At 43.1% G+C, this 26383-nt stretch overlaps 2 protein-coding genes across 12 annotated transcripts in view; both read right to left on the bottom strand.

Moving 5' to 3' along the window:
• The window catches only part of snap91a (synaptosome associated protein 91a), a 58165-nt gene extending 57417 nt beyond the window's left edge, over positions 1-748 (bottom strand). For 5 of the 6 annotated variants that reach the window (XM_046045101.1, XM_046045102.1, XM_046045103.1 and 2 more), the window contains exon 1: positions 1-748. This exon is cut by the window's left edge and continues 32 nt beyond it. In XM_046045101.1, the coding sequence (XP_045901057.1) occupies positions 1-98 (98 nt within the window). In that variant the 5' untranslated portion in view covers positions 99-748. The other variant, XM_046045100.1, reaches the window with a different exon arrangement.
• An 890-nt stretch (positions 749-1638) lies between these two features.
• dop1a (DOP1 leucine zipper like protein A) overlaps positions 1639-26383 on the bottom strand; it is a 31752-nt gene continuing 7007 nt past the window's right edge. For 3 of the 6 annotated variants that reach the window (XM_046045087.1, XM_046045089.1, XM_046045088.1), the window contains 32 exons: positions 26199-26298; positions 23986-24095; positions 22487-22601; positions 22244-22364; positions 21852-21971; positions 21325-21442; positions 20170-20199; positions 19141-19407; positions 17190-17715; positions 16689-16972; positions 16445-16597; positions 16209-16309; positions 15812-16071; positions 13575-15702; positions 13172-13283; positions 12740-12922; positions 11516-11641; positions 11042-11176; positions 10760-10815; positions 10494-10598; positions 10162-10228; positions 9868-10012; positions 8504-8583; positions 7747-7856; positions 7307-7456; positions 5898-5959; positions 5379-5531; positions 3239-3375; positions 3037-3155; positions 2764-2928; positions 2451-2580; positions 1639-2238 (listed from right to left, as the gene is read on the bottom strand). In XM_046045087.1, the coding sequence (XP_045901043.1) occupies positions 1930-2238; positions 2451-2580; positions 2764-2928; positions 3037-3155; positions 3239-3375; positions 5379-5531; positions 5898-5959; positions 7307-7456; positions 7747-7856; positions 8504-8583; positions 9868-10012; positions 10162-10228; positions 10494-10598; positions 10760-10815; positions 11042-11176; positions 11516-11641; positions 12740-12922; positions 13172-13283; positions 13575-15702; positions 15812-16071; positions 16209-16309; positions 16445-16597; positions 16689-16972; positions 17190-17715; positions 19141-19407; positions 20170-20199; positions 21325-21442; positions 21852-21971; positions 22244-22364; positions 22487-22601; positions 23986-24095; positions 26199-26298 (6777 nt within the window). In that variant the 3' untranslated portion in view covers positions 1639-1929. The remainder of the gene's footprint in view (positions 2239-2450; positions 2581-2763; positions 2929-3036; positions 3156-3238; positions 3376-5378; positions 5532-5897; positions 5960-7306; positions 7457-7746; positions 7857-8503; positions 8584-9867; positions 10013-10161; positions 10229-10493; positions 10599-10759; positions 10816-11041; positions 11177-11515; positions 11642-12739; positions 12923-13171; positions 13284-13574; positions 15703-15811; positions 16072-16208; positions 16310-16444; positions 16598-16688; positions 16973-17189; positions 17716-19140; positions 19408-20169; positions 20200-21324; positions 21443-21851; positions 21972-22243; positions 22365-22486; positions 22602-23985; positions 24096-26198; positions 26299-26383) is intronic. The other 3 variants (XM_046045091.1, XM_046045090.1, XM_046045092.1) reach the window with 3 other exon arrangements.

Raw genomic sequence — 26383 nt, 5'->3', positions numbered from 1 at the left:
TCATGTGTGGTGGCTTTACACACAGCTCGGGACACCTCGGATCCAGTCAGGCTGTACTGCGCCGCGGCGATGCGGTCTGTCAGCGTTTGCCCCGACATCTTCTCTCTGTGGAGGCCAACCTCGACTATCAAGCGTCCAATATGGTCCAATCCCCCCCCCAAACACCGTAATGAACGACCAGCCTCAGTAATCCCAGTTGCCCTCGAAAACACTACAGAAAGACAGCACTAGGGAAGAAATAGTAGGACACTTTCTATAGAACTGCAATTGATTAGAGTTGCATAACCCTACTGGGATTTTCTGATTCCCACTCAGTTGTGTTGGATCTGCACGCGTTTCTGGAATATTCACGAACTGACTTTCTTCCTTGGAGCTCAGTATCCTTTGAAAATGACAGTCTAAACATCCAACTTCAAAGTCCAATTTCTTACTGTTCCGCGTTATTTGTCGGCCAGCTTCCCTGGCAAAACGGTCCTCTCCGGATGATGCTCGTTGCTAACCTCCCCCCTCCCTGTCTTCCTTCCTCCAGCCTCCTGGATAATCCTCACCACCAGTCCCACAGTCACAGTGTATCAGCGGGGCGTGCAGGGGAACATCAGACCCTCGCTAGCATCATCATCCCCCACCATCCAGTGCAGCGGTTTTTCCTCCTCCTCCCCAGCTGGACGCCTCCTCTCTGCCTCGGCCCACCGTCAGCCTGCAAGCCCCGGAGATGCGCGCTTCGACCCGGGTCGTTGGATGGCGGTGTTCTCAGAGGAATTACATCCTCTTGTTTATTTAATTATTAATATTTTTTTATTTCTGACCACGCCCCGCCCCCCTCCTCTGAGTCAGGTGACGCAGTATTACAACCCTGCTGACGTATCTTTCATCGCGAGAGCTGGGAGTGGGCTGGGTAAACGGTTAATAAAGCTTCTCTACAAACAAGCTTGATTCTTATTGGGCTGCTACCATACCATGAAGGTCATATAAAGCGTGCTGCCTCAGTTTACACTGTCTCTTTGATCAAGCATGCACACAAAAAAGAATTTAAAACTGCAACCAGTGAGGACCATAGACCAAAGAGGCGCCTGGCTTTGTCTCTGTCCATGGTGCTATTGTGCTGCTCTCCTCTGAGTTAATTGTTTGACATAAGCCTACTACTCACTGGTTTACTAGTAGTGGAAGTACTCAGATAATTTACTAAGTATCAATACAACAGTGTATAAATACTCAGTCCTACCTTCATGAAGGTTATAATCAATTTTTGTTAAAACTGTTTTAGAGGTGTTGATTCAACTTTATGATTATTTTGGAGTCCGCAGTTCATTGTGCTGCTGAATTGTGTTTCATTATACAGAGAGCTGTTTCTGTTATTTAGCCTGCCCTCATTGACATAAATGGGTGGACAAAATAATCAATACGATGCAACACTTGACAATGCAGCCACACAATATGTGATAACGTTTGTGAAGTTCTATCAGTGTGAATCTTTATGTAGGTTCCAGTTCAGGATAGTGTGAATTGCTATTTTGCTTCACTTCACAATTTACAAATGGAGCTAGTAAAATTACAGGTCTAGAATTTGTTTGAGCTCAGGATATATTGTGACGGGAACATAGTGTAAATGCATTTTAAATGACAGAGTGCTTGTAACCCTCCCATTAAAAATCTTTATTAAGTCACATCGATATGGAATGGCACAGCATCTTCACTTTGTCCAAAAGCACTCACATGAAATGTTAAGAGTCAGTCATCAAAGATGCTCCATATATACAAATAATTAAAATTAAATACAATAGCTTTTGAAAAGTAAAATAATCATTATAAATACAAAAAAAATGTACAAACAATTTCCCTCATTCCCTTGTTCTTTAATGTACAAGTTGAGGTTTTTCACTAGTGTTGATCAGTTATGTGTTAATCCCGCTCCCTTCCTTTGCTGTATTCTCACGTCTTGATAAGGCCCTCTAAAAAGTCTTTTTCCACCATCTCCTCGATGTCCTGTCGAGCTCGACTCCAGAAGACTTTCTGGCTCTCCAGTTTGTGGCCCTCCTTGTGCCCGGGGAAGGAAGCGCCTGCAAGGTTGTGTGTGTAGGTGGGACCTGAGCGGCTGCTGGCCTTGCTGTTGAATACCTGGCTGAGCAGGTTAAAGAAGGGTAGCAGCTGCTCCATGCTGCGGATCACGTAGAGGGTCAGCATCAGGTGACCTGGCTCCCAGGACAGGGCTCGGGTGGAGCAGTCCTCCTCTGGGTTTTTCTATGGGAGAGGGAAATGGATTACAAATTACACAAATGGAAAAAATGAACCTGCCATCCTACAGGTGGGGGACAATGCAGCATGAATGAAATAGGCTAAAACTTGCAAAAAAAGCGTTTAATGATCGTATCCCTGAACATCGTCTTTGTAAGAAGCAGCCATTTGTCTCCATCATTCAACAACCTTGCATATACAGAGGGAGGATGAGATACCTTGGCTCGTTTCCTCAGCAGCTTGACTAATCGAACCACGTAAGGTTTAAACTCTCTCTGGTGAGTCCCCTGACGTCTCACTTCCAATCCTGAATCATCGGAAGCCTCTGGGATGAAGGCCCAGCGGTACCTGTAATGAGGCAGGACTTTCTCAGATATAACACAATTTCCAAATAACTTATTCATATGCACTTCACATACTGAGACATTCTGAGTTATTCTTCATCATTGCAAATGATCCTTGCTGTATTCATCTATTCAGTGACAGGCAAACATGCAAAGGCTATTATGACTCAGGCTTGTCTGTACTGACATCTGGAACTGAGGCAGGCTCTCAGGAGGCAGGGCCAAGGCCAGGTCCAGGAGCTTGCAGGCTGAAAGGTAGAGGTTGAGCCAGCGCTGGCTGTTGTAGGAGGTGGAGAAGCCATTCCCACCAGAATAGGTGGTCTCCAACCCAGCCACAGACGGCCCTGATGTCCTAGAGATGGACATTAGAGGATAAACAATCATTGGATTACAGGAAGAAGTCATTTATGATGTTCATTTTCTGCTATGATCCAGTTTGCAATATCAACAGATAATGTACCTTGATATGTCCTCATCTGCTGTTAGCTCCTGCTCCATCAGAAGAAACACCTGAACCTGCAGGGAGACAGATGTAGAGTGTATGAATGAGTGTGTGTGAGTTGGTAGATATGTGGAGGACTGAAAGAAAGAAACACATCAAGGATGCAGTTAAGTGAGCAAAACAAAAAAAAAGAAGCCTGTAGCCAACGACTGCTTCTCACCAGTTCAGTGATCATGGTGGGCCACAGTGAGGTGAGGTGTTGAGGTGACATGCGTAGCAGCAGCACTCTAAAGAACAGGAACACCTGAGCGTGGAGGATGGGCACCTGAGGTAGACGCAGGCTCTCCACCAGACGCTCTGAACACACAAACACACGTACAGTAAGTATCTGCTTTGGGAACATATGGTAAAACATGCAGGTTAATAAACCCCAGAGGTGGAAAGAGTACAAAAATATTCTACTTACGTAAAAGTACAATTACTTTGATGAACAAGTAAAATTACAAGTATAAAAATCTACTCAAGTAAAAGTAAAAAAGTAGCTCATTTAAAATTTACTCAGTAAAAGTTACTTAGTTACTTTAGTCCTAAAATGGCTTATTTTTATTGATTTAATATCTCATTTATACTTGTTATAATTATTTAATTAAATTGCAGTCTTTTGTGATTTGATAAGGAAAAAAAGCCATATGGCGCTTTCAATTTTAGTTTGTTTGACAGATACTTTTCCAAATCAGTGGCCAAAAACATTAACATTCTATGTTACAATGAAAATGTGGTGGAACAGATTAGACTCTGGACACACTGGATTGGGAAAACGGGAAACACTGGACTGTATATGAAGTCATATCTCTATTTACATTCAAACAGGAGGTAATTTTAACAGGATATCGTAAGCGTTAGTATAATAAATAACTAGTTACCAGCAAGTTGCTAATCCAACCAACACTGTCATGCATCGTTGTCTGTTTGGCTATTTGCAGCAAAGCATCTTACCAAACTACGAAAGCTTATTTTTAACCACCAATGGAAATAGGCTATTATTTAACTGACCTCTGCATCAGGAGTCCTCAACTACATTTGTTCAAGGGCACGAAATTTTCTAAGCAGACACTGTGAGAACCGGACTTTCAAAAATAATTGCCATATTACTTTTGTTTAATGTTTTCAAATTTCGCAAAATGAACGTTTTTATTGGCTTATAATCACTGTGAATAGACTCCTAAAAAAACATGGTAGGCCTAAATCCATAATGATAAATGTACACAGGCTACTAGAGAGGCCTACTTAACTAGAAAATGCTATTAAAAATTATTATGATTATAATTAAATTATGTGAGCAGTCAAGATCTGACTTTATGCTGCACACAACATGAGTCTGCGAACAGTTAAAGTGAAAGGAGTTTGTTACCTGTCTGAGAAGGTGGAGGTGTGCAACCTGTCACATGCAGCTCTTTATCTAACAGCTCACTGTGTCTGCTCCTGACTGTTGCATTACTCACTGCAATATTACAAACTGGTCCACTGTCAGAAAACTGTTAAATGACTGTTGTCTTGTTGTTTAGACGCATTTTTGATAAATAAGTGCAGTCAGCGCTAATCTCACTTACAAACAGATTGCACTTCCTGTGACTACTTCAAAATAAAAAAGTCAACTAATGTTTCTCCAGTTCAATGCTTTTAATGTGAAGCTGGAGCAGCAGGAAATGTTCAGTTTGCATTAGCAGTAACTTAATACAGCATTTTTTAACAGCTTACACTGCTTCATGATAAAGCTGTTCTCTCCACAAAGTGGTTACGAGTTTTTCCTTGCACTGTTTTTTTTTTACTCAATAACGGAGGTGATTGAAAATGTAGCGAACTACAATACTTTAAACAAAACATACTTAAGTTACAGTAAAATAACATTTTTAAAAATACTTTAAAAAGTACAAGTACATAAAGAACTACTCAATTACAGTAACGTGAGTAACTGTAATTCATTACTTTCCACCTCTGTTAAACCCAGATGTAGATCCCTGTGCAGTTAGCATAAGGTCTATTTCACAGCCTGTGTTTACCTTCAGTCAAACTCAGAAACAAGCATTTGAAATCATTCATGTAATAATTATGTTTATTTGGAAAGCTGTAAAGCTCCTCATTTCCTTGAGTCTCTAAAAAGGAGGTGGCGAGTCTGAAGTTAGCGTGACCCACTGACTCAAAATGGCCACATTTATGAGAAATACGCAAGCTGAAATAAACCGAAATTGTGGTGTTGTGGGAAATGAACTCTCCCAGTGAGGTTGTAAACTGCTACTGCTCACAGTAGCTGTAAACAACAGTGGTACATATAAAGTATACTGTACGTGTGTATCGTTTACCTTGTATGTCTGGCAGGTATTTCTGGTACTGGTCCACTTCACTGCTGTAGATGGTGAAAGCCAGGCGTTTGAGCAGCATGGCTCTCTGCTCCAGCTCAGCGTCTCTGTTGGTGAACAGACTCAGAGAGCTGCTCTGGGCTACAGCCACCCGGGCTAAAGGGAAATACACACAGTCATTATTATGTTTCTTCAGTTTTTCCCCTTCTCCGACTTCGGATAGGATAAACTGTGTGGTATGCTGTACAGACTGTAAAGCACTTTGAAGCACATTTGTTCTCTGTGACAATGGACTACATTAATAAAATTGACTTGACTTTAACTATGGCACATTGGCATATTTCCACAGCTAAATTGGTCTACAAACATAATTGGAGTGAAAATGTAAGTGCTTGTTTTTAGCAAGACACTTTTCATGAAAGGGGAAAACACTCAGTGCCCTGCAAATGTCAGAAAGAAAAAGATGATCTGGTAAATGGTCTGTACTCACACCCAGTGGTAATAAAGAGTCTTAAAGCTTACTCATGAGGTCTCTGAATGTGGTCTTGTCATGAGTCATCAAGTGGTCAATGATGGCTCTCCAGCTGAAAAAAGAAGAAAATTATATATATATGCACACCTCTGGAGCAATGAGGGGTTCAGCGTCTTGCTCAGGGACACATTGGTGGACATGTCACAGTGGGGAGTTGAACCCGGGTCTTTCACACCAAAGGCATGAGTCTTATCCACTGACGCCATCAAGATAAGTTGATAGAAAATGTAGGTAAATGTATGCACTTTAAAATCTTTAATCTCTGATATACCTGAGTTGTTATATTTACCTTTTCAACAAAAGGGCAGACTGCTGTTTTACTGACAAGAAACACATGGTCTTGCTTCTTCCTTTGAGCACATACTGTATGTATTAATACATCTTGAACAAATATGTCAGTAGCCAAGCTTTTTGTTTGATTACACTTTATGGTTGGATTTGTAAATGAAAATTTATTTCTATTTGCATAATATAAAACTTTGATTAATAGCCCGGGCCTTAATTTCTTTCTCACAAAAGTCTTGCTCAGCAAAGATGTGAAATATATCAAACTGTTCATTTCAACCAGTATGAATATTACACAGTCACTACTAAAAAATATTATATCATTTGATCCATCTCCGACAGACAGCTTAGGCACTTTTATTATGAAGGCTGCAAGCTAATGAAAACGAGCATACTCAGCAACAGGTGCAGGATGCTGAGAAAAGTGTGGCAGAAGTTAGCGGACAGTGAGGACTTCACATGACAGAATTTAACTTGGATAAATTTTTATTAAAAGCTGTTTTGATGCTTTTGATCGACGAAAAATTACGGATAACAAGGAATCAAAATAATCAAGGAATGGAAACATCTGGACTTTACAAGCGCCTCAAAGGTAACGGGAGTCTGCACTTTTTTATCTCTCTTGTTTCCCATTCCAGTAAATCTGAGTGAATTAGACTTTGGGGCTTGTCGGTATTCGATGTGGTGATAAGGCATTAAACCAACAGTCACCTAAGAAAAATATAATAGATAAATCAAAGTAAATACTGGACTTGTAGGTCCTCAGTGCATTTCTTACTTTATAAAAACACTCTGTTACTCAAACTGTTAATGGACAGATTATTTTTTGAAGATGTGAAAATATGGCCCAATTGTGTGGAAGAAAAAGATACAATAACTATATCAGTGCACATTAGGTGGATCCAGCAACTTCAATGGAGTTTCTACAAAACAGTCTCATATTGGGATGAACTACTCCTTTAAATTGTGAAACTGATTCAGGTATAAGGATCTTATGTGCATCTCATATTTTGAGCTCATGTTTTTCTCTCTCTCTCTCAGTGTAATCACTTGGTCTACATTTTAACACCAGCTGTAAAAGTGGTCACGCACACAACTTTCCTCTCCTACTCACTGGCTGACGCAGGAGGAGTCCATCTGGAAGAAGGTGTGGTCCATGAAGAGGTCGAAGGCCTCCTTCTTCCAGGCACGGCGGGTGTACTGGTATCCACTTAGGCTGCTCAACAGTTGGATGCAGGCCCGGTAGCTGGGGGCGTTGTGAGCACTGGCAGGAGAAACAGGAAACGTATATGACATTCATATGATCAGCTACAACTCATTTACACACTTGGTAGTTCACTGCACTTCATCCTTCCTCTCTCCCTAACATGAAGAAATCTGTTTTATTTATCTGCTTGACATGTCATGGGTTCACCATAATATTTACACACATAAAAAGACTTACTTTTTTTTTTTTTTTTTACCATTTTTAGGTTAAATTTCACATATGAAGGGCTTTAAGATTTTTAATTTCAGAGAAGTTTGACAAAATACAAAGTAGAAGCTCATCCCCACCTGTGGTTGCGAAGGTAAGGCACTACATAGTGCATGATATTAACCAGCAGTGGGATCACCCGCTCCTTCTCATCACTATAGAACACCATGTCCAACAGATGAGCCAGCACCTGACAAATAAATTAAGCATTCATTCACGTCAGTCTTACACCATACGCTTTCATAGGCACTGCAACATTGAGTGATGTTTTCCAAAATAACAGTAGACAATAGGCATTTGTCTATAAATACTGAGTTACTATGATTCATTGGGTGAAAAATGATATACAATAAAAGGCGGTATATCACTGCACCAATCAACAGTATGCAAAACCGCACTGCAGCATTCTGCTGATTCTTTGCCATAAATAAACCCACTAATCTATAAGCTGAAAGCAGTGAAGCACAGGCATCATCATCAAATGTAGCCCCCCCCCCCACTGAGCTAAAACAGCCAGGACGGAAGAAGATGGCCAGTTATTTCAATTGTCCGGCTCAGCTCATTCACAGCACCACACTACATCCAACAGATTGATTTATTGGTTCACTAATAATAATTGAAGTAGAGGCGGGAGGGTGTCAGAAGAGCTCAGCTGGAGTGTGTTAGTGTACTGTAGGGCTGTGCCTGAGAGCAACAGGCTAAATGTGAGTGAGAACAGCTTGAGACATAATCAAGACAAACAATGGAAATAACTGGCAGAGCCACTGACTGATGGCCCGAGAAACAACAGTTGTGCAGGAAGGGCTGAGCTGAATCACTGAGACATGAGTGTTTTACCTCGGCCAGCAGTGTGAGTGCGTGTACGCTGTACACTGATGGAGTGAAGCTGGAGGCCTCCATCACTGTGAGCATTAAATCTACAAAACACACATACCAAACATTAGCAGCTGCTGCATGGCGGAGAAATATTAATACTGCCATGCTGAAGCACACAAACAACCTGCAAAACATATGCACGTCACCTGCTTTTTGAAGTGTGACGCCTCACATGTAGTTTCAGTGTCTCACATTCAGATTTCTATTTTTTACACTTGGTGTTGCTGGATTCATCCATGACATAAAAATTCATCCCAGGTATAAACACAAAACATATATTTTCCTTACCAAAACACACAGTGCTGAGGTCAGTATCCACGCTAGCTACTACTCACAGTCTGGCCAAAAAATATTGGCACTATTTTTTCCCCAATTAAAACATAATTTCTTACAGAAAATAGGGAAATTAAAACATATTTTGGTATCCACACACAATATGCATTTCTTTGGAGTTTGCAGAAGAATGAAAAAAAGAAAAAAGGCTGAAAACAATACTGAATCCTAGCTAGCAAAAACGGCCTGGACAGTATTATTGACACTGTTTTAGAAGATTCAAGAAATGGATTTGGATTTCAAGCAGGGTATTCACCTTGAACTCATCTATAATGAGTCCCAGGGGCCGGCAATCGATCATTCAACCAGTTTAAAATGGAGCAAGGTATGGAGCTGTTTTGTGTCAGTGTCGTGGGTTCTCCAGCAGGACAATGACCCAAAACACACATCCAAAAACACCCAGGAATGATTTAGAAGAAAATGCTAGACTGTTCTAAAGTGGTCAGCAATGAGCCCAGATCTGCATCCCATCATACATGCATGTGGAGAAATCTGAAAACAGCAGTTGGAAGAAGGCACCCTTCAAATCTGAGAAAACTGGAGCAGTTTGCAAAAGAAGAGTAGGCCAAAATGAGAAAGGTGAAGGAGTCTCATTGTTGTCTATAGGAACCGCTCGCAGTAATTATTTTCTCCCATGGCTGTGCTACCAAATTAATTAAATCTAGAGTGCCAATAATTTCGTCAACACCATTTCTGTTAATGATTTAAATTAATATGTTAAATTTGGAATACAAAGTTACTGTACTATAAGATATTTATTATGAGTTTTTCATTAAGTGCAAAGGTGCCAACATTTATTAAGGAGAGAGACCTGGAAACTCAACAACAGTGAAACAAGACATATAATGAACCTATTTTTCACATTAGACATAGTGCCTTAAAGTTTCCATTTAGTAAGTTTAGCGTGAAACTGGCTGTTTTATACTATGGCAATATCCAATGATACAGTACTGGGTGTTGTCCAGTGTAATTTGTGTTTGCAAGCAGCACACCTTCTACATCAGATTCCAGGTTGGTTCCATCCACAACTATCTGAGGAGAGGCCTTCACCTCCAGGTTTCTCCTCAGCCACGTGGTTTGCTCCAGAGAGGAGCCTGCAATTGTCCCGATGGCCTCCACAACCTTATGGGTAACATCCTGAATACACAAGTAATATTCACTTATGATTCAATCAAATCATTGTTATGACAATAGAGCAGAAAACACAAGTCAAACTTATCCAATTATAAAACATAATTGAAGGCACTGAGATTTTGAATATGAGTCACGTTGGCTGCAGTAATTACCTGCAGCTCCCGTTGGTCCTTCTTGCTCTCCAGATTGGGATTCTTCAAAATGAACTCATTCAGAACTCTGCAGAGCACAAAGAGAAAGGAAGAGCCATGTTAAATAAGTTAATATAGCGTAATAATATAGCGTAATAATATAGCATGGAAGTAGAAGAAGGTGTAGTATCTACAGACTGACTCCTTCAGATCCACACTGTGACTATTTAACTGTAACCAATCCACTAACATCCAGAAAACTGATACATGTAAATGTAATTGTGCAGGCGATTCCCCAGATGTTGCGACGACATAGGGACACCTGTATGATAATTAAAAGGAGACAAACCAACCCTAGTATAAGAAATTGTCCAGGGGCAGGCAGGCCTAACGGTACCGAGTCCTTCAGCAGTGCCAGCAGAGATGGCCAGCTATCAACTAAACTGGACACAGGGATCCTAGGACACATACAGGGCACAGTCATGAATGCAAGTAAAACGTTTTAGAGGTTAGAAGGCGCTGCACAAATTGGGCCTTTATGTAGTGTAATAACTTTACATTAAATAGTAATAGATATATAGTGTAAAGATGTACTGCTGTTGGAAAGCTGTGGACTCACCTCTGGACATAGGCATAAAAGAACTGCAGCATGCAGACCTCCAAAGAGAGGTGCTTCTGTCGGGAGTAAAGAAACCATAATAATGTAATGAATGACTATTGACAAAGTAAAACTAAAAGACAAAAATAAATTGTTATCCTTCTGTTTTTGGTTTAATGGTATTTATAATAAATCTTATTGTAATTAAAATGAGTAAACAGTTATATTTTGATGTTAAATTATGCAGACAGAACAGCTGGTGTTGAGGGAAAAGAAGATGAAGATTAAAGCATAAACACCAACCTTGTCCTTTGCTATGGCAGGCGGCTGCTTCAAGACCTCTTTGACTGTCTGCATGACCGTCTCAGTGCGCATGGCGCTCACAGAGCGAACCAGCTCAACCAGCAGCAGCTGTTCTTCACTGGCTAAAGGAATCACCTGAGAGACGCAGTATACATATAATGACTTACAAAGTCCACTCCAACAGAGAGATGCTGGAGTCTGGGCATCTCCTTTAGAACAATACTGGTAAAAGAATAAATAACAGAAATGTGCTACTGTCGTGTTTCACTTTTAAAACGGAACTTAACACCCCCTGACAATCTGACCTCCACTGCTTTAACTAGCTGCAGTGTAGTACAGGTGGACTCCAGGACCCCCTGACATAACCAGAGAGGGCGGAAAAACAGTTTGCAATGCAGGCATCAAGACAAAACAACCTAAAGACATCAAAAAGGTGAGTGAACTGTTTTACCCACTGTTTTTCAGGACACCCACCTTATTTCTGACTGGAGTCTTCACCTGTTTCCTCTCATTCCAGACATAGGCAATTGCTGCCATAAAGTGAGTACCATGGTTCATGGAGATTGGACCCAGCAACTCCAGGATTTGCTGCCGGAGGTTCTGTAAAACAGATGTGAGCAAGGAAATAAGGTTGGACCTAAACAGCTGGTAACTATGCAAACGATTTCAGTTACAATCCATACTGTCACTAGTCATGTCCTCTAATTATGTTTCGGCGTATCTTGCAGTATACTGTGTTGCTGTGAGAAAACCAAACTGAATGCAGGAAATAACAATAATTTGTTTCCTCAAATTACTAGAGAGACATTTCACACTACCTTCTGCATTTCACATCTGGTAACTGACACAAAATAAATTAACAACACTATCTGATTTAAAGTTGAGCTGCTGTTAAGTTCGGTGTACTATCCCAATTTGAAAAAAACTGACAAAACATGGGAATAAAAGTAAGTTAGACAGGTTTCTAGGCCTTTAATTAATCCTCCTGCAGGGACCAAGGGCTTGTAATGATTACTAATTACGTTCCGTACAGGATAAAAATCACTGTATTATCTCAGTGAAAATTACATTACCAACCCGCCTCCGGAAAAAATAATATCATCTGAACAACGCTAATAACTACTTGCAGAAAAATACAGAGCTATAATTGCTGAAAAAAGAAGTCCTTCAATGCCAGTGATAAGATTTTGTTCTCACAGTTGAGACCAGTAATAAAAATATTTTGTGTGTGGAGTTTTTTTTATTTATATATATATATATATATATATATATATAATACTTTCTCTGTAAACATTTTCAGCCTGGCTGCCCACATGTTTAAATTTGCTAGAACCAATTGTCACTTTGCTATAAACACTGCACACTACAGTTTCCAGTTTTATATCCAACCTCTGTGAAGTGCTGCAGGAACAATGTCACGTTATTTGAAAAGAATATGTGAGCTGGCTTTGCATTCATTCTACTTGGGCAAGGCTTAAGGCAACACAAGTGAAATATTTTAGTGCGGTAATCCGTTCATCATATCTGCCATTTCTTCTTTTTGGTGTGAAAAGAGGCATATTCAATTTTAGACAAATTATCTCAGGCCCTTCTTATTCTGCAGCCAAGACGTGTGTTCAATTCTGACAAAGCAAAGACTAGTTACTACCTTGCCAGGCTGGCAAAGATCTAAAATGTGAATACTGTTGCATGGTGTACCTTAGTGGAGCCCAGGTTGATGTTGGAAGTCGAAGCAGCAGAGGCAGCAGCTGGCTTGTCAGAGTTGTCTGCCTGGTGGAGGACGCTCCACAGCAGGGTGACAGAAGACATGATGGTATGGAGGATGGACAGGATCCCTGAACGAGCCTCAGCCAGGTGCTTCTGGTCAACACTCACCTGTAACTGGAGGCAAAATATCCAACAAGACAGTCAGTACTTAGGGTACCTAAACTATAATGCAAAGAAATAGAATATATTAAGCATACGGTATCTTAATACAAATCATACTCATGAGTGTGAGTGTAACCAATCAATGTATAAAATACCAAAAATGAGGCCTGAATTCAGAATATATTAACAAGTCTGTGCAGAGGTTGTACTGAGAAAGGAAGGAGCAATTTGCAGCAACTGAATGGCGCTCGGCTCCCTCACCTGGTGGTATTGTGAAGTGGGATCCAGCAGGCAGTAATGGATGATGGCCGTCACCCCCTCCAGCACTGTCAGAATCAGGTCAGGAGGGATGCAGAGAGCCATCCACTGGGGTCTGGCAGACAGAAGGAGAATATATATTTCACAGAGGTCGGGTACATATTCATATTACTGAATTAATGTATTTCTATGCAAGAATTTGGAATGTCAAGCATTTTCATCACAACTGGTACATACGATAGATTGATGACGTACAAGAGCCCCACTGCATCTTGTACAAGAGAGCCATCTGGTGTCCAAACCCTTGCTAAGCAGTTTTATTGCATTGTACTGCCTGTCTGTTATACCTAGATGTAGAATGGGTTATCATAACAGTGTAGCTCATCATCCATTTAGATGTTAATACCTGATGTCAGTTATCCCGGTCTCATAGCGGTACTGCTGAAGAAGATTGTCCAGGTTCCTGCACAGCTGCAGAGTGACAGAAGCCACCACCCTCCTCAGCACCCTCCCCATGTATGGCAGGGTGGCTGTGATGAGTCCTATCCACTGAGGATGCATCTTACACGCATGGTGCTGATGCAGCGCCCGGATCACTGCACACAGGAACATACCCTGCGCAGTGATAGGCTGTCCGTGGAGGTATTGCAGTGATGTCATCGGCTGCTGAGGGTTGACGTGCTCCACTTCCCCACCCAAGATCTCAAACCCGGCCCCAGCACCGCCTCCTGTCCCTCCACCTCCTGCCACTCCTCCCACAACAGGTCCTCCTTCTCCTCCTTCCTCAGCTGGCACCAGGACTCTGTGCTCGAGTACAACTAGGCTCTGCAGCAGTCTGAGCAGCTGAGACTGGACGGCGCTACAGCTGTCGATCTGGTCCTCCGACAGGTTGATAACACTGTCCTCTGATAGACCTTCCTCCACCGTGGCCACGTTCACGCCTGCCACCCGCTGCTCATGCCACTTCTGGGCGCTGAATATGGAGGAGAGCAGGCAATGGAGAACCACCTTCTGAACTTTGCACTTAGAGAGCACGTCGCTGATGAAACTAGCAAAGCCCTTAGCTGAGCCACCTGTGACCTTGGCTAGCTCGCTGAAAAGGAGAGTTAAGACCTCCACACTGGTCAGCTGCATGGCCCGGTTCCCAGCCAAGTCCTGAGGGCCCGCTGCCACGTGGGCAGAGTAATAGCTTCTTAAGAAGTAGAGACAGAGCGAGATGATGATCTCCAGGTACATGGCGCTGCGGAACGAATGGGAGTGGGAATCCTGGGGGATGGGGCAATAGAAGTCTTTGCCCATGACGGAGACCCTGTGACGGGCTAGGAGGTTTTGGAGCAAAGAGAGCTGTGGAGTGTAAGTGTTGTTGATACTGGTGGTGGAGATGGCACTTACAAACCCTGAGGGAGCGGCTCTTAGCATGGCTGCGATGGATGAGAGGGCGTGAAGGGCCCGGGAGGAGTCATACAGCTGGAGGTAGAGCAGGACGTGCTGGTAGAGAGGATGGATGTTGAAGCGAGGTGGGGCAGAGGATGATCTGCGTCCTGTGACAGTGACACCCCCGACAGTCCCATCAGAGCTCCCAATGGGTGAACCAGTGTCACTCTCAATCTCAGACACCTCACCTTCCCCACAGCTGTACCAATTCTCTAGATCCAGGCTGTCCCCGAAGAAAATACTGGGAGGCCGCAGCTTTTCAGCTTGATTTGCCATCTTTCTCTGCCTCTCCTCCTCTTTCCTCTTGGCCTTCTTGAGCTTGGGCTTGGCCCCTGTAGATTTGTCACCCAGTCTCTCCATGATCTTTCCCTTAAGGCTGAGCTGGGTGCTGCTATGGCTACGTTTACGGGCCTGAGGATCTTCCACCTGCAGGGTGTGGTCCGGGGTGGCTGGGTCGGAGCTGTCTGGCAACGTGACAATGGAAGGTGATGAACTATGACGGGTGATGCCCTCTCTGTGGTGCTCCTCCGCAGATATATCAGCCGGTGTAACAGTGAGGAACTCCAGGGTGCCTCCAGCCACCATCTCGGGCAGAGTCTGGTGGCTGGAGCCGGAAGGAATGCCAGAGTCAAGACGGGTACCAGTGGAGGTATCTGAGGAAGTGCTGTCTGTGTCTGTCTGGGGCCAGTTATCAGGTGGAGGTGAGACTTCAAGAGATCCCTCATCTACTAAACTCAAAACCCTGTCTATCAGCTCTTTTATAACAGAAGATACAACCTCCTCTATAGAGTCCTCAGACATGTCATCTGAGTTACCAGGCTGTTGGTCTGATCCACTGACTGTACTGCTGACACCCTCTGGTTCCTCAAAGCTGCCGTTTTCTACTGTAGATGAATGAGAACCACTGGACTCAGAGCTCTGCGGCTCCCTCTGTTGGTCTACAGGCTGATAGTCACCAGCTAGGTGCAAGTTCTCACTGCTCAGACTCAGTAAGGACAGGCTGTCACTCAAGGGGTTGACAGTCAGACAGAACGGCTCCATATCACCCAGCATCAGGCCTCGGAGCTCCTCGTGTGCCAACCTCTCCCCTTGGATGAAGTCTAATCAAAGAAATAGAAGAAAAGACTAGATTCAATGTGGAAAAAAAATATACAGAAGGACACATTTAACAGTTAAACTAAAAAAGCAGAATTAAAAGCCATTGCTTACTGTCTGAGAAACCAGAGTCCCTGGTGTAAACGGGTTCGGACGGCTCCTGTGGTTCAGGGAAGGCCTGAGCCCAGTGGCGCTGGGCCTGTACTCTCTGAATGGATACACGGTGGGTTTTGGGGTGGAGCAGGAGGAGGAGGAGAGGCTCTAAAACCCGAGCAATGTCATGTCTCTGAAGAACCTGGTTCAGCCAAGCCCGCCCAACAGCGCTAGTACAGGGATCCCAATAACTGAGACTGTCGAGCATGATGAAGAGGGACCTTAAGGACGAAGTGAAAAGAAGAGGGAAAGAAAAAATTAAAATGACAGCAAATCATAGAAAAGGCACTTAATACAAAACATTACTGTATTAATGGCACACACTAAATTTAGAAACATTTCTATGTCTCCAACCTACCTGTCAAATGTGCGATTAAAAGGGGAGGACTTGGTCATGTTCAAATCTCGTGTCAAATGCCACAACACAGAGAACTTTACATGGGCCTCCAGCCGGATTCTCTGAAAAAGAAATAAAAGGTGCTTCAGCATGGATTTTATCAACAGAGTGTGTGTGTGTGTCTGCAAACTCAGCGATGGGAGTGTGTGCTGTAATTTTGGGTGTTGCCTGGGATGCAAAGGGTCTATTGTACTAACCTTGTCTCTGTGCATGAGCTGTTGGCTGATGACGTCCTCACAGATGCTGGAGGACGGCACCAGGTTGTGGAGCTGGTAGAAGAGCTCTACGCTGCGTTGATGGTGCTGAGGTGTTGCTTCACTCAACTGGTCCCATAAGATCAGCGCCACACTCTGGGGAACAAGATTGGAAATTAAACAGGGTCAAGACCATCAAAATGCACGGAGCCCACCTGTCCACAGTAACCTAAAACAAGATCTCTACCTTGAAGAAGACTGTCTTGTCAGCAATGTACTTGAGGATTCCCTGAGTGAGTGGTGGTCTGATGACGACAGCTACTCGACCCTGGCTGGGGCTCATGGGCTGGGTGGACTCGGAGTTGCCCCCAGATGCCACGCTCTCAGCGGTCACCATGGCAACCGACTGGGTGAGTCCCACAAGGTCCATAAGCAGGGAGATGGCCACGCCCTGCAGGCTGAAGTCACACGCCAGGCAGCAGGCATCCATCAGGGTCTGCAGCCACGCCGGCAGACGAACCTGCTCACTATCTGTATTGAAGCAGGAGCGATATCCAACACTTAAAAGTCGTAAATCAAACCTCTAAAAGCTTTAAAACAACTCTACATCTTAGCACTCTGTCACTCTCCCTACCATTGGGTATCACTGAGTAATGGCTGCAGTTTATACTGTTTGAATCCATAGATTAAGTATAAAATAAGTTCCAATTAAACCCTCACATCACAAAAGAGTGTTTTTGCGACTTACCCAACTGCTCTTCCTGTGTGGGCGAGGACTTGAGGTTGCCCTCTGCGATGTAGACAGGGAAACTGGAGCATTCCAGGAAGAGCTGGCAGGCAGCAGTGAAGGCAGCAACGCACTCCCTCTTTACCAACCCTGATCCTGAGCATGACTCCTTATGATCAAAGTCCTGGGTGTCCTCTGAAACCAGGGGTCCTGATCGCAAGATTTCATCTCTTTCACTGTCAGCTTTGTCCACTTGCCCTTGGGTAATATACAAGTTGATGAGTCGAGAGAGAAACTGCTGGAAGTGCTCCAGGCAGCACTGCATGACTGGTTTATCCAGAGGCTTGGTCTGAGATGGGCCTGAGGAGCGACGGCCTGTTCTGACAGCTGGGTGGGGATGAGGGCTTTGCTCTGTCTCCTCGGGGACATCTCCCTGGTACTGGACAAAGTCTGTGAAGCCACTTTCTGAGGAGCGACTGCTGAGAGGGTTTTCTCCGTCCTCAGACATCTCCCCACTGCCATGTAGCTCCAGTGTCGCTGGCAAGGCCTGCAGGAGGAGGATAGGTGATCAAGGAAGTTCAGCTAAGAGTGATGGAAGCAAAGGAAGAGAAAAGGTGTGTGCCAGAACACTGAAAATACAGCAAGCCAAGGAGCAAATGCCGATTCTGTATATTCCCACACAGCACTTTCTGTTGCCAGTCATTTTATGAATGAGTAGAGGTCTAATCAGAAACTACCTGTGTAGGTGGATGATGGGTGTGTGGATGCGTTAAAGGCACAGACATTTTCACATCAGGCATTTTGACTTGTCAGCAGGTGTAACTAATATTGGTTTTTAAATAGTGGAGGTTTCTCAACAGGCTCATTATCCTCTTTGCTTTTCAGTGTCCTCTACTGGCCATTGTATAATGAGGCTTAATATATAATGGCCTCAGGGAGTTGAGCAGACTGAGCTGTACGCCAGGCTAGCATCCTGCAGCAGACAGACTGACAGACTTAAGTTCTTACAATTCTTCGTCACAGTCAGCCTGTGGGAGCCTGAGGGCTTCCTGTGAAGCATTTTGATTGAGGCAGCAAGCACGTCCTGGAGCTTGGACTCAGATGGCACGTTAGATGGCATGTTCTCTATATGCCCCTCAGGGTGGGGGGTGGGGAGGTTATAGAATTCAGTGGATGTATGTGGAATATTTTCCACTCAGATGGATATGGCTCACCCAGGAGGCATCACAAGCTAGTCTACTCGTCCCTGTTCTCCTTAGAGAGAAAAGGCGAGGCAGGCTCAGCTGTTGGTTAACCATCTTCTGTCCTTCTACTTGCCCTCTCTTCTGCCCCTCATGGGCCTCCCTCAATCTATGTAGCCCCTATTCATCTCTGGGTAAGGGACTGATAGACTTAACTTTTAAATCATGCCTCACTGAGCTCTCAAACACTTCACAAATCACAGGTTGCTGGACAGGGACCAGGAGGACCAGGACAGCAGAACGAAGCATTTGTTCTGAACAAGTCTTCAAATGCCTTTTGTTGAGGGAGTGTGGGATGGCAGGGCCAGTCATGGGATCACCCAGCCAACTGCACCACAGGGCAAGAGGCTGGCAGGAGCCAACAGGAGCCGGAAGGGGCCCTGTTCAGGGACCAGGGCACACCATCAGAGCCTGAACTGATGGATTTTGGAGCAGTAACTTGTAGGGGAAGTCGGTCACATGGGTCAAACTGGGATTTGCTCTGACTGGGGCAGCAACAGGGCCTATGTTTTTATCAAAATATTTTTGAAGGATCAGAGACAGAACAGAATTATCAGCTGGCAATGTTGTTCAAAGGTTGGCATAGTAACAATTTTCATTTCCATCTAACCACTAAAGCGAGCAGATGCTCTCATTTTATCATGACTCAAATGTCAGGAAAAAACATGATATTTAACAATCGCCAATTAATATCTGTTTCTGATAGAAAGGGCCATTTTGTTTTCTCTCACCCGCTGGTCCTCCTTTTCTCTACTCTTATCTCTTGTAGAGTTTGAGGGGTTGCCATTGGAGTTGGAGAGGCCCTGAGCCTGGGGGCCGGAGGGCAGGGCCAGAGGGGACACCAGTGGTGGCTGCACTTTACTGAGGATCTTGGAGCAGAGACGAAGGCAGTGGGTGAGCTCCCCGAGGCCAAGGGATCGCAGGTGACAGGTCAGGGCCGCCACCATACGCAACAGCAGCTGAGGGAGATGCTCTGTCTGGATCTCTATGTAGGTCTCCTGGAAATGTTGCACAAAACAGGAAGTGAAGTGAGAACTTAAAGGTGGAATTACTGGGTTTCTGAAGGGAGGTGAACGTGATATAAGGCTGTTAACTAAGGCTGAAGACTTTTTCTGAAGTCTTTAAAAAGGATTGCTGTAATAAAGTTTGCTTAATTAAATACACATTAAAATCTACAATTATCTTCTTATGTCTTTTCCCTCTGGTCTGTAAAAGGGAAAACCTTAACCCCTTAACCAGTGCATAAATGTTTATGTTTTTTACATATACATATTATGGCCACGTTACCACGTTGTGATGTGTGTGGTGAAGTTCTTTTTTTCAAAGTAGACTCAACAAGCAAAAACACATTTTTATGAAACAAAAGAAAAAGGAGCAAAAAATGAATAACCAAATCATAAAATAAGCATTAAACCATAAAGTAAATAAAAGTTGTCATATTTCTTACAAATATGTGAGCGCTGCAATAGCATATGACTGCATGCATGCTTAACAAAAAGCACATACACACTGGGCGGGGATTTCATTTTCACAAGATCCACACCAAACACCACATGTAATGACTCTTATAATCCCACTTCTTCCTCTGGATCATTTTTTGGCATTACAATATCAGATAGTCAGTCATTCTGAAATGATGACTCAAAGCAGGACAGGAACAAAGATGGCCTGAGGGGTTGTTGGCAGGACGTTGCAGAAATGTTATCATAGCCTCAGTGAAGCAGGGTGAGGTGAAAAAGCAGGAAAGAGCAGTACTTTACCTGGCAGATTACCCTCATGCTTCTAGTAGGCTTCAAGGAGAAAGAGCAGATAGTTTGAACAGACAGGAGCAAGCAGAGCACAGGCCACACAACACTTGGTTTGCAGAAACACACACACACACACACACACACACACACACTTCCCATTTCTCGCTCACAAACTCACGAACGCACAGTTCTTTCTCTTGCTCTTTCAAACAAACACACACACACACACTTCCCATTTCTCGCTCACAAACTCACGAACGCACAGTTCTTTCTCTTGCTCTTTCAAACAAACACACACACACACACACACACACACACACACACACACTTAAACAGGGTCATAAAGAGTGAGGGATTTCCAAACTATTCAGATTGGAAATACTGACAAGCATATTTCTAAGAGGATGCAAACAATATCTTTGGCAGGGGAACTAAACACAGGATATTTTTTTTTTAGAACCTGTGTGGAGATTGTACACAAACATGGGAGAGAGGAGGTGTGTGCACACACACACACACACACACACACACTTCCTCTAATGGTGACTATAACATCCCAGAACTGGAATCAAAAACAATTTGGAAACCAAATTGCAAATGTTCATGGAAGGTACTTGTAGGGAACATACTGTATTTAAAAAGGAGGTGTGTGAGCCAAGAGGGGGCGAGAAACAGAGAATGAGATGAAGCCCAAGCAGGGGCGGGACACAAGGGACTGTAAAAGAGGGAAGATGAAGAATGTGGCAGAGAGACATAAAAACACAGAGGAACATTTTGAGAAAACCTATAAAGAAAGGGAAATGAAAACATCAAAGGAAAGGGAGAAATACTGAATAATGACAAAGACAGAAATGACAAATTGAGAAAAAAACAGACATACTGAGCAGACACAGAAATACAGATAGAAGTGAAACAAGAACAAGATGAAAGTGTGAAGGGAAGTTGAGTGAAAAAAGAAATAGGTTTGATAGTAAAAGAAAGCCATAGTGGAGAAAAAGCAAAGACAGAAAGTGGGAGATAGACATGAGAAAGAAAGACAAAGGCAGAAAAGGACAGGGACAAGGAAAGAGAAAGAAAGGAGGAAAGATAGGGGAAAAAAAGACAGAAACCAACAAACAAAGAAAGGAGAGAAAGACAAAGAAAGAAAAAAAGACAGAAGAGTCTCACCAAAGAAACAATATCCAGCAGAAAGTCAACCAGCTGACAGAACTCCACCAATGACAGCTCTGGAGGATCTAAGCTCCCAGCATGCTGTGGTGCGCGTGTGCTGTTGTTCACTGTCCTCCTGCAGAGATGCATATTTGAGATTGATTATTTTGAGTAAGGTTTGCTGGTTCACACTTAAGGTCAGTGATGAAGATGTGGACCCACTTGGTTCTGCTGTGGGTGTAATGGTAGTGGTAAACGTTTCTTGGCACACATTTGGCTTCTGGCCCCAGCTGAGCATTGTTTCAACACAACAGCGTACCGAAACAAGAGAAGCAGAACAGTGGCATCCCTTCTACTCTGAAGACGAAACCTCTAGCAGGAAAATCAATCATCAACCAAAAATGGCTCCAAAACACATGACAGCAACTATAGTTTACCCCCAAATTTAGACCTTAACTCGTGAGTGTTTCTGATACTAGCTAGATGAGCCTCATCAAGTGTTGACTTAAGAGTGTATATGTACACATTCCTTTTAACATACGAACCTGCAGCACTCCTCGAACCAGTGAGCGATGTAGTCCCACATGTAGTACGGCTCAAACGAGTTGAACAGGAGATTGGCTGTTTTAATCAGTTCTGCCGTCTTCTTGTTCTCTCGTAGTTTACTAAGAAAAAAGGCTAAATTAGCATCATGCTATTCATGGTTTGTACAGATAAATAAATCAACAAACGCATCACAACATTTTATAATGCTAGTGATTAATAAATCATTTATGTTATTTATCATTTAAGAAAAATGCAAAAATTTTACCCATATCCCAGTGTCCTTTTTTTTCTTTGATGATGCAACAACCAAACTTTAATCATGGAGTTAACTTAAGTTTTATCATAATAATGTCTAAAAGGGACAGGTAGGCAGGTGGTGGACTGGACTGACCTGCTGAGGTGTGTGTGGTCTTTACTGAACGGATTCTGGTTTTGGAGGTCCAACTCTGTTCGGCACTGTGTGTGTAGAGTCCGAAACACCTCGATCAGAACATCCTCTAGGATTGCCGGACCTGGAGAGACAAACAGATAGGAGAGGTGAAACGCACAGTCGATAGCTTACATGTAGTTTATGCTACGTGCTGCTACAACACTAACTCGACTGTTCGTGTCTGCATAATCAAAGACTGGTTACCAAGCTCCGGTTTGTCCAGCAAACTGATGAGGATGCGGAATGGCTTGAGGTCGTGCATAAGTATGCTTTCCTCTTCCCCGCCTCGGGCCTTGCCCTGCAAGATTCCCACCATTGCCTGAAAACACACAAACACACACACTCAGAGATACATACCTCAATTACAGTAGAGATCAGGGAAAAAAACTTGCAGAGGGAACATCAATGTTTTTGTTTAAAGACGTCATATTATGCTCATTTTCAGGTTCAAAATATCAGAACAGGTTTACATGGTTTTATTTTCAAAAAAACATAAACATGTCATACTGCACATTGCTGCAGCTCCTCTTTTCACCCTGTGTGAAGAACACTTCATTTTAGCTATGGAGTGATGCATCTTACCTCTAAAAAAGGTCTTTGTTGGGAGTCGCACATGCGCAGTTCCTAGTTAAGGACTACTAGCCAATCAGCGGGTAAAAACTGCTTCGGTTTAGCTGTATATCTCCTTACCATCTTAGCAACATCGACTGGAGCAAGAGTTTCAGATTGGTGAGTTATTAATCTGTAACAAAAGTATCTTTCATCCATAAAGTTATAACTGTCTCTACATCACAGTTACAACTTTATGTCCATTGACTGTCTGGAGGGTAGCTAGTGTTTGGAAGGAGAGGAGAGGCAGCAGGTGGACGTCTTGTCACTGTGTGCTGTGCTGCAGCTCAGAGTGTTGCTGTGTCGTCACAGGGATGAAAGGGAAGCGGCTGGACTACAAATGAGCTGTTTTCAGGCAGTTCAGAACAGTGTTTTCTGTGGGAGCTGGGAACTCCCTTTGGGCTGGACTTTGGACTTTTTAGCTTTGCAAACCTATTACATGCAAAAAAAGATATAAACTCAACAAAGGAGAGGGACAAACCTCTTTAAATGTTAATTCCTATAATATTTGGCAAAACCAAAGTCATATTTGCATTGAGCACCCTTTCATTTTGTCTTTTTTTGTGTGTGTTTCACGCTTCGTCTGCCACATAATAGACTGAACCCAGGAACAGACGGTCTCCATACTACCCACCTTCTCCCAACGGAGGGAGCTCCAATTACTATCTCAGAGCAGATGGCGGAATAGCAAACAAAAAACAAAACAAACACAAAACTTCCCCTCCTGGTCGCTCTGTGTGCACCCTGCTTTGAGCGTGACAGGACAGATTACACAAGTGTGTCTGTGTGTACGTAAAAGTCTCGGAGAACTGGGAGCTGTCTACAAAAGGACAGGCTATGGGGAATAGGAGACGAAAGCAGGGCATATAAGCAGACCTCAGAGAGGATGTGGGTAGTGTGGGAGCAGAAGGATTAAAGCATGGCAGGAAAAAGGGGGCCAGATCTGTTAAACTGAGGACGAACAACTACAAACACACACGTTTGGTCTCGGGAGACATCCAATTTGGGGATTTTTTTGGAAGCGGATTACCGGGAATACACATAAAAAAACATTTTCCTTTGGTGACCCATTTGCAATTAGCTTGAAACCTCACCTTGACAAGCATGTCTTTAGAGAAGGTGTTGAAGTAGTGGCTAGCGTGTTCCTCTGGGTTGCTCTGTCGAGTGCTGCGGGGGCCTGTTATCACCCCGTTGTTGTCAAAGCCTTAAAGAAACAAAGACATACACTTATAATCGCACACTCTGATGTATGTCCAGCATATCCAGCACAAGGCAAGAAGAGAGACACATTAAGACTAAACTATCTTTATCTTCCAGTTAATTCTCCTTTTCTTCATCTTCTTCTTTCTTAAGTCCTAATGGCTGTCGCCAGCATAACAGATTTCAGTAAAGTATATCTTGGACGGCTTCAGACTAGATGACTTGCCAGATTCAGAGTGGTAGGGCCTCATTACTCTTCAACATCACTGAACAGTTAAAATAAACCAGTCCTGAATCCACTCACACCAAGATAATATGTCCCCCAGCACAGAATCTGAAACTTAGTACCCTGAACTCCAATCCACTTATTATTTGTTCCTTATCACTTCTGCTGATCGAGATATTTGACATATTCTAATGTTGCAGTCACTGCTTTGGAGAAGAGTATAAGCTTGATACAGTCAGTGTCCATTCTTATCCATGCACACACTTACCAGCATGTTCATCCGCAGTGAGTTGCAATTGCAAACAAGAGAAAATAAAGTAAGACAATGACTACAGCAGATACAGGCCTACTGTACGTTCCACAGCACACATAAACCTTCATATATCACAAAACAGAACAATGTGTTTGGAAGGGGTTGTATATCAGGGTTCCCGCCATGTAACAGTGTTAAATTTCTATAACTCTTGTTATATACAAGTCAAAGTGGTTTCATGATCTATAAATATTAATGCTAATCCCTGTTGAGTTATTCTAACACAGTTAAGTGTCTACTACAGGTTAACGTGTGAATCTGAACATTCTTCGACTTTCCTAAAACAAAAGTCCCCAGTGGAGAGTAGGGATGCAACGATTACAGATTTTGTTGGTACCATTATTGTCAGTATCATAATCACGGTTCCACAGTTATTATGCATTAATTAATTTCACAACACTAGTAATGACTTAAGTTGATTTTTAATATTTAATTACATTAACAATTATATTTCTATAATATGTACGTATTATTAATAAGAGGAATATTAAATTTTATCCCCAGGGGAAATTGTTCTAAAGGAGGGGAATAAACCATCAACTCTCATCCATACATATGTTTTAGTGAAAATGATAGAAACTGAGAGCAGTGTTAACTGAAATGCATTTCATTGGTAGCCTATAGTCCTGAAAGTCTATAAGCTCCTGATGTATGTTAGTGTTTTACACCTGGCACTATTTTCTCAACACAGACACAAGACAACATGATGTGACGTCAAATGTTCAGTGACTGAAGGTCTTGAGAGGACTACTTTCTGTCTTCCATAAAGGCCCTTTCAGAAAACAAGCGATTTGAACTGCGTGGAAGTTCAACTGGTGCGGTGCACGTTGCTCGACGCAGCAACAAACCAAGCCATTGAAAATAACGGGCCTCATAGCGCAGCGGGGCTGTCGTCGCGGTGGGTCAGGAAGTTGACACCTGCCTTGTTTGTTTACGTTGCACTGAAAGCTCGACTCTCACCGCTACGGCATCGATAGTAAGTGACACGTTTATATTTACTTCCCTAGCAACTTGCTAAATTATTCAATATAATGTATTAACGTTAGGCCTACCATTGGGCGTGCAAAGCTGGGTGGTGATCTTGCAGGTGCTGCATCAAGTTTAATGTAGTTATTCGCTCCTTTAGCAGGAACCTTTTAACGGCAAGTTTTTGAACAGGTGATCCGTCATTTTCAGTGACGCCGTGGTCAGTCTGAGTGTAAATGCTCCCACACTGCCGACTTCAGCAGCTTCTTTGGTGGAACTAAAGCTTCACAGTTTTTAGCCAGTGTACAGTAGCCTCTGATAAGCACGACACTTAACGTTAAGCTGGTGCACCGCTCCTGTAACTTTATTTTCGTTTTGTGCAAGTTGCCACAGTTTTGTTCCGTGCAACAGAAACACTCGGTGTAGCGGAGCCTTTACGATTAATTAACCGTGACGTTTTAAAGCGCGGTTAACACTGAATTCCGGTAATCGCTGCATCCCTAGTGGAGAGACTATCTCTTTAAGTTCTACAATGTTAAATTAAAGAAATTAAACGGTGAGTGCAAACCCTGGTCTTAATGTGGTCTGTGTGTATTTCGCACCCAGCAACCAGGCGTAGAGTCTGCGGTTGAGGGACATGTCTCTTCTCAAGACCACATGCAAAGCTGCTGACAGGATCCGGATCATGTCAGGGCGAGTCGCCTGAACACAACAGAACAGAGCAGAACGTTTGTGACTGTATCGCTCTCTCTTTCACACATACACACACACACACTGCAGATGTCAG

Source organism: Micropterus dolomieu, linkage group LG03 (genome assembly GCF_021292245.1).
Source record: "Micropterus dolomieu isolate WLL.071019.BEF.003 ecotype Adirondacks linkage group LG03, ASM2129224v1, whole genome shotgun sequence".
NCBI classification, from domain to species: Eukaryota; Metazoa; Chordata; class Actinopteri; order Centrarchiformes; family Centrarchidae; genus Micropterus; species Micropterus dolomieu.
This window is presented reverse-complemented; position numbering and strand designations above follow the sequence as displayed.